General features: G+C 43.7%; 1 protein-coding gene across 1 annotated transcript in view; it reads right to left on the bottom strand.

The window, feature by feature from the left end:
- Positions 1-521: 521 nt before the first annotated feature.
- Positions 522-8,014, bottom strand: part of dnah5l (dynein, axonemal, heavy chain 5 like) — a 52,938-nt gene continuing 45,445 nt past the window's right edge. The window contains exons 91-97 of the mRNA XM_025910569.1: positions 7,823-7,973; positions 3,051-3,250; positions 2,770-2,958; positions 2,040-2,172; positions 1,739-1,947; positions 1,442-1,663; positions 522-1,149 (exon numbers count right to left, since the gene is read on the bottom strand). Coding sequence (XP_025766354.1) covers positions 916-1,149; positions 1,442-1,663; positions 1,739-1,947; positions 2,040-2,172; positions 2,770-2,958; positions 3,051-3,250; positions 7,823-7,973 — 1,338 coding nt within the window. The 3' untranslated portion in view covers positions 522-915. The remainder of the gene's footprint in view (positions 1,150-1,441; positions 1,664-1,738; positions 1,948-2,039; positions 2,173-2,769; positions 2,959-3,050; positions 3,251-7,822; positions 7,974-8,014) is intronic.

Raw genomic sequence — 8,014 nt, 5'->3', positions numbered from 1 at the left:
TTTTATTTCATATTTATATCCTGTTCATAGCCTGTACATAGCTTGTACTCACTACAGCCTGTACATACTTATAGTTATAGAATATTCATAACATACTTCACACCGTGTACATTATAACATACCATAATAGACCCATTTCTGTAATATACTTACACATCTATATTATTGCTAATATATATTGTAATATATCTATATCACGGCTAAAGCACTTTGTGGATGGATGCAAACTGCATTTCGTTGCCCTGTACCTGTGCATGTGCAATGACAATAAAGTTGAATTCTATTCTATTCTATTCTATCCTAAAAAATAAATCCTGCTCTTTCATTTTGGTGCTGCATTGTTCACAGAAACACATATTTTCCTGTTTCTTTCTGTTTGTGTGTTTTGCCTGTTTAGCGCTGCTGAGCAGGAAAACCCAGACGAACAAAAACCTCTTTTAAGTAAATGTTTGAGTTACTTTGGGTCTGAACTGTAAAAAACTGCAGACTGAAACAGATTTGAAGGCATCACAGGAACAGCCTCACATTCAAAACATGTTTATTTTGAAACAATCAGGAAATGGAAAGGTTTTTAATTAAAACAAATTATTATTTTATGCATTCTAAGTTCATACAACCACCGAAACTGTGATGATCCTCACATCAGCTTTACTGTGTAAGGTCACATACAAAATCATTAATGTTACTATTATCATTATTATTGTTAGAGACTTGCAGAGAGGTGGAAACATTTTGATTTTCATAAATTTAACAGACTAAAAACCTACAAACATGTTTGGTGCTGAAGAAAAATGGAAAACATCAGAAAATCAGAATAAAAAAGCTCAAACTGAAACCTGTGGGGAGGTCTGAGTGAGACACAGCAGAGCCCCACGGTGAGTGTCTGTCTGTGTCTGTGGAACAACAGCGTTTGGATCACTTGCAGTCGCAGAGCAGCGCGGCGCCTCGCAGCGTCCAGCGCTCGGGCGGCTGCACGCTCCTCAGCTGCAGGGAGAAGATGAAGTTCAGGTCGGTGCGTCGAGGCTTCTTGTAGACGGGACACGAGTACAGGCTGACCGCCCCTCCGCCGCCAGGGGGACGCTTACTGTCGGCCATGTTGGCTGAGCTGACGGCGAAGACGTGGACCACAGGGAGGGGGGTGAAGAGGACCTGAGGGGCGGAGACAAACTTATTATTACTGAGCAAAAACAAAAATACTTTGATTTCATTTAGTTCCTAAATTTTAGTTTAGATTTAGTTTCTAAATCAATTATTAATTCACGATTTTTCATTAGATTAATCTTTTAAAAACTCTTAAAATGTTTTTATGTTAATTTACAAAAAAATACAGAAACAGTAAAACGTTGGACTTTTGTTTGAACATTGAAGTTTTTTTCAAAGCTTCAGTTTATTATTTTAATTTAAGTAAAAAAAAACACTGATTTTAAAAAGACAAACTAACTTTGGGCGGAGCCTCAGCGAGTTTGGCGCCACGTCTGTCCCATCCCGCTCCATCCAGAAAGAGGCCATAGATATAGACTCCACCCACATCTTCAGGGGGCGGAGCTGAGACGTCCTCCCTCATCATCTTGGTGACATCATTGCTAAGGGTGACCGTGTCCAAGGCCCAGCCCCTGGACAGGTTGGAGCGTGTCGTCTCCTGGCGCATGGCGGTCAGGAAACCCTAAAGAAACAAAAATCATTCAGAAAGAAAACTGAAGAATTCCAAAACTCCAGATTTCCGGAACAATGAACCAACCTGCGGGTTGAAGAAGGCGGTGAGCCAGAACTGGTTGGGCCGCCCGGCGCTGATCCACGCGCTGAGCTGCTGGTTCCTCTCCAGCAGCTCGCTGAACCAGAAGCCGAGCGTGGCCGACGGCCAGCTGAGCCTCAGCCACAGGCGCGGGATCCGAGCATCGAACATGCTGTCGAGGGCATCGCGCAAGTCTTCAGACATGATGATGGTCCCTGCAACGGAAACACGAGTCAGATCGAGCGTCAGTGAACGTGTGTGTGTGTGTGTGTGTGTGTGTGTGTGTGCGTGTGTGTGTGTGACTGACCATCGATGGCCAGTCTGAGGTCAGTGAGCGTGCTCCGTACGCTGCTGATGACACGCTGCATTCGATCCAACTCCTGTCGGAGGAAGATGTTCATTGGCTGAAGAGGACCCATCTTCTGGAGTTGACCTTTGACCTATAAAACACACAGAGACGTCATATTTCTCCAGAGGACTCATGAACGTGTTTGTTGGTTCAGAGATGCTCTGCCAGATTCTGCTGATGATTTAAAGTCTGAATTCATCTAAAAGAATCAGACGCTGACAAATCTGCTGTCTGAAATCTGTTCACTCGTTTACATCATTCACTGGGCGACGTTAGCAGCTGGGCTCTAGAGTACAACCACACTGTGCTTTATTGTCATATTTTGATCTCTGCATTCTTTTTCACTTCCTGTCAAAGTTCAATAACATTAGCTTAGCATAAACATTAGAAACAGGAAACAGTTACCCTGGCTCGGTCCAAACGTACCCACAGCTGCTCACCTGCATCTCTGACACTCGTGTATTAGCACACTGTTTGTTTGAGCTGCACAGAGCTGCATGTGTTTCTTGAGCCTAACAAAGCTGCTTTGAACATGAGCACATTTTTGTTTTTAACTTGGCAGCTTGTTGCTTACACAGCAGCTCAGCTGTTTCCAGTATTCATGCTAAGCTGAGCTAGCTGGCGGCTGATTGGCGGGATTGTGTTCTTCCTCGAGTTTTGGGTCGGCTGTTCGGTGCTAAACAAACACCTCATGTGGGATGTAGTCAGGTGGCAGCTTCTCCAGCATCTCATTGGCTAGTCTCTGCACAGTGTCCTCCCTGGTCTCCCCGGCCCCGCCTCCGGTGTCCTTCGGTTGGATGTTGGTTATGGTGCTGAGCGTGTCATTCGCCAGGTTGGTCTGATAGGTGATGTCAGCGTTGGGGTGGAGTCCAAACACCTGTAAACAGGACGACAGAGGCTTTTTGTGACATGTGACTGGGCTAGTACTGCCTCAGTGTGGATGCGTCCCGTCTCTGAGCGTGCTCGGACCTCTGGTGAGTCGACCAGCGGCAGCCCCTCGATGTGCTGCAGGACCTCCTGGATGCTCTTGGCCTTGGCAGGGATGCTGTAGCCCTTAAAGAAGCAGAATGCTTCACTGAAGGTGCTCTCACTGAACCAGACACGCGTGAACGTGTTGAGGAGCCGTTTGTCCAAGTCATCCGTCACCCGACCGCCATACTGGACTTCACCTGGAAAGCAGACATGAAGAGAGAGTCAGGAAGATTTCTGGAGAACTGGAGGGTTTGAGGTTTCTCTCATAATCTGATGGATGAAACGTTACGGTGGAAAGAACAGAGCAGGTTTAAAGAGGGCTGACCGAACATGTAGCAATTCAATTCAATTTTATTTATATAGCGCCAAATCACAACAAAAGTCGCCTCAAGGCGCTTTATATTGTACAGTAGATCGTACAATAATACATACAGAGAAAAACCCAATAATCATATCACCCCCTGTGAGCAAGCACTTTGGCGACAGTGGGAAGGAAAAACTCCCTTTTAACAGGAAGAAACCTCCGGCAGAACCAGGCTCAGGGAGGGGCGGCCATCTGCTGCGACCGGTTGGGGCGAGAGAAGAAAAACAGGATAAAGACATGCTGTGGAAGAGAGACAGAGATTAATAACAGATATGATTCAATGCAGAGAGGTCTATTAACACATAGTGAGTGAGAAAGGTGACTGGAAAGGAAAAACTCAATGCATCATGGGAATCCCCGGCAGCCTACGTCTATTGCAGCATAACTAAGGGAGGATTCAGGGTCACCTGGTCCAGCCCTAACTATATGCTTTAGCAAAAAGGAAAGTTTGAAGCCTAATCTTGAAAGTAGAGATAGTGTCTGTCTCCTGAATCCAAACTGGAAGCTGGTTCCACAGAAGAGGGGCCTGAAAACTGAAGGCTCTGCCTCCCATTCTACTTTTAAATACTCTAGGAACAACAAATAGGCCTGCAGTGTGAGAGCGAAGTGCTCTAATAAGGTGATATGGTACTACAAGGTCATTAAGATAAGATGGGGCCTGATTATTTAAGACCTTGTATGTGAGGAGCAGGATTTTGAATTCTGGATTTAACAGGAAGCCAATGAAGAGAAGCCAATACAGGAGAAATCTGCTTTCTCTTTCTAGTCCCTGTCAGGACTCTTGCTGCAGCATTTTGGATTAACTGGAGGCTTTTCAGGGAGTTTTTAGGACTTCCTGACAATAATGAATTACAGTAGTCCAGCCTGGAAGTAATAAATGCATGAACTAGTTTTTCAGCGTCACTCTGAGACAGGATATTTCTAATTTTAGAGCTATTGCACAAAAGGAAGAAATCAGTCTTACAGATTTGTTTAATATGTGCATTGAAGGACATGTCCTGGTCACAAATGACTCCAAGGTTCCTCACAGTGTTACTGGAGGCCAAGGTAATGCCATCCAGAGTAAGAATCTGGTTAGATACCATATTTCTAAGATTTTCAGGGCTGAGTACAAAAACCTCAGTTTTATCTGAATTAAGAAGCAGAAAGTTAGCGGCCATCCAGGTCTTTATGTCTTTAAGACATTCCTGCAGTTTAACTAATTGGTGTGTGTTACCTGGCTTCATGGATAGATAGAGCTGTGTGTCATCTGCATAGCAGTGAAAATGTATGCTATGTCTTCTAATGATGCTGCCTAAGGGAAGCATGTATAATGTAAACAGAATTGGTCCTAGCACTGAACCCTGTGGAACTCCATAATTGACCTTAGTGTGTGAAGAGGACTCTCCATTTACATGTACAAATTGGAGTCTATTAGATAGATATGATACAAACCACTGTAGTACAGTACCTGTAATACCTACAGCATGTTCTAATCGCTCTAATAGGATATTATGGTCAACAGTATCGAACGCAGCACTGAGGTCTAGCAGGACAAGCACAGAGATGACTCCACTGTCAGAGGCCATAAGAAGATCATTTGTAACCTTCACTAAAGCTGTTTCTGTGCTGTGATGAGCTCTGAAACCTGACTGAAACTCTTCAAATAAGCCATTCCTCTGCAGATGATCTGTTAGCTGTTTGACAACTACTCTTTCAAGGATGTTTGATATGAAAGGAAAGTTGGAGATTGGCCTATAATTAGCTGAGACTGCTGGGTCTAGAGATGCTTTTTAAGTAAAGGTTTAATTACAGCCAGCTTGAAGGCCTGTGGTACATAGCCGATTATTAGAGATAGGTTGATCATATTTAAGACTGAAGCATTAATTAATGGCAGGACTTCTTTGAGCAGTTTTGTAGGAATGGGGTCTAAAAGACACGTTGATGGTTTGGAGGAAGTAATTATTGAAGTTAACTCAGAAAGATCAAGTGGAGAAAAAGAGTCTAACTTAACATCGTTAAAGGGATTGTTGGCTCAGTAGAGCTCTGACTTTTTGTCAGCCTGGCTACAATGCTGAAGAGAAACCTGGGGTTGTTCTTATTTTCTTCAATCAGTGATGAATAGTAAGATGTTCTGGCTTTGCGGAGGGCTTTCTTATAAATCAGCAAACTATTTCTCCAGGCTAAATGATGATCCTCTAAATTTCTGACACGCCATTTCCTCTCCAGCTTACGAGTTATCTGCTTTAGGCTATGTGTTTGAGAATTATACCACGGAGTCAGGTACTTCTGATTTGAGGCCTTAGTTTTCACAGGAGCTACAGTATCCAGAGTCGTCATAGTGAGGAGGTAAAATTATTAACAAGATAATCGACCTCTGTTGGAGTAGCGTTCAGATAGCTGCTCTGCTCTATGTTGGTACAGGGCATTGAAGATGATAACAGTGGGTGGATTATATTCTTAAACTTAGTTAAAGCACTTTCAGAAAGACATCTACTGTGATAAAGTCTACTCTCCACTGCTGTGTAATCAATTATTGTAAATGTAAATGTTATCAGGAAATGATCAGACAGCAGAGGGTTTTCAGGAAACACTGTTAAATGTTCAGTTTCTATGCCATATGTTAAAACAAGATCTAGAGTGTGATTAAAGTGGTGGGCGGGTTCTTTTACATTTTGAGAGAAGCCAATTCAGTCCAATAACAGATTAAATGCCGTGTTGAGGCTGTCATTTTTAGCATCTACATGGATGTTAAAATCACCCACAATAATTATTTTATCTGAGCTGAGCACTAAATCAGATAAAAAGTCTGAGAAATCAGAGAGAAACTCTGTGTAAGGCCCAGGTGGACGATAGATGGTAACAAGTAAGACTGGTTTCTGAGTTTTACAGCTGGGGTGGACGAGGCTAAGCATCAGGCTTTCAAATGAATTAAAAGTCTGTCTTGGTCTTTGGTTGATTAATAGGCTGGTGTGAAAAATTGCTGCCACACCGCCCCCTCGGCCTGTGCTTCGAGGTTTCTGGTAGTTAGAATGACCCGGGGGTGTTGATTCATTTAAACTAACATAATCATCCTGCTGCAACCAGGTTTCTGTAAGGCAGAGTAAATCGATTTGTTGATCAATTATTAAGTCATGTACTAACAGAGACTTGGAGGAGAGAGACCTAATATTTAATAATTCACATTTCACTGTTTTACTCTTTGGTTCAGATGTGGATACTGTATTGTTCTTTCTTTGTGATTTTTTTTTTAATGTAAGTTGTTTATTGCTGGTGTTTAGTTTGTTTTGTGTCTTTTTGGGAGCTGACACAGTTTCTATGGAGATGGGGTTTTGGGGGGGGTAACGGGAGGAGAGAAGCTGCAGAGATCTCCAAAAGTTGATTCTGTTCATCTGGACGTAGCCAGATGAACAGCGACGTAGCCGTGACGCAGCCCATTGTTCCTTCAGTGGGCTGGTTTCAGTCATTATGCAAATGTACTGTTTATAAGATTTGGGGAAACCTGCAGTCAGCTGAGACTGAAGAAGTCACTTGGATGAGTGACGAAACGTTTCTCCCACCAAACGCTACGTCCAGATGAACAGAATCAACTTTTGGAGATTTACTTTCCTGGATGATTGAGAATGCATCAAGAAGCTGCAGAGAGGTGTGTAAGACTGCAACTCTCCTTCCTGGTCCCAACTCTGGATAGTCATATTTTGGGGGATTTAATAAATTTGTCCATATTTCTAGAAATGAGAGCTGCTCCATCCAAAGTGGGATGGATGCAGTCTCTCCTAACAAGACCAGGTTTCCTCCAGAAGGTTTGCTTCTGTTTAAGACTATGCTTCCTCCTCACCATCACCCAGCCGCCCTCTTTCCCCAGCTGCTTGGGGTCTGCTGGGGAACAGCTAGCGGGGCCTACGCTGCACCAGCTACAGGGGCCTGGCTAGCTGCGGGTGAATGAAGGGTGCGAAGCCGAGTCTCCAATTCAGTAATCCTGGCCTCCAGAGCTGCAAATATGCTACATTTGTTACAAGAATCATTACTGCTAAAGGAGGCCGAGGAGTAACTAAACATCTGACACAATGAGCAGGAAAGTGCAGGAGGGACAGGTGAAGTAGCCATGCTGCTAGCGAGTCGGCTACGAGCTAAGCTAAGCTAGCAAAACAGTACAGACACAGTGAGTGAATACGTTGGCTATAAGTTAGGTAGTGAGTACACAGAAAGTGTGCTTCGGATGAAGCACGTGAAGATTATACTATGAAAAAAGAATGTATCTAACAGTTTTTAATTAAATTGCTAAGCAGATAAGCTACTCAGAAACACCACTGTGTTTGAGCAGGAACAGGAAGTGATACTCTACCACAGAGAGAGCGAACACCAAGTGACAGCGCAATTAAACGTTAGCGGTGGAAAGAACAGAGCAGGTTTAAAGAGGGCTAACCGAGCATGTAGCGCAGACAGCTCCAGTTCACGCCTCGCTTCATGTCCAGGTTGTCCAGGTGGTTCTGCACAAACTGGATGCTGGAGGTAAAATCTGCCTGGTTGAACTCGTAGGGGATGTTCCAGCCGAGCGGACCGAACTTACGACGCTCCTGATGGGATGAAGAAGAAGAAGCAGAAATGATAACATCAG

This window comes from Oreochromis niloticus, linkage group LG2 (genome assembly GCF_001858045.2).
Source record: "Oreochromis niloticus isolate F11D_XX linkage group LG2, O_niloticus_UMD_NMBU, whole genome shotgun sequence".
Lineage (NCBI taxonomy): Eukaryota > Metazoa > Chordata > Actinopteri > Cichliformes > Cichlidae > Oreochromis > Oreochromis niloticus.
The sequence above is the reverse complement of the archived record's forward strand: the minus strand, read 5'-3'. Positions and strand labels throughout refer to the sequence as shown.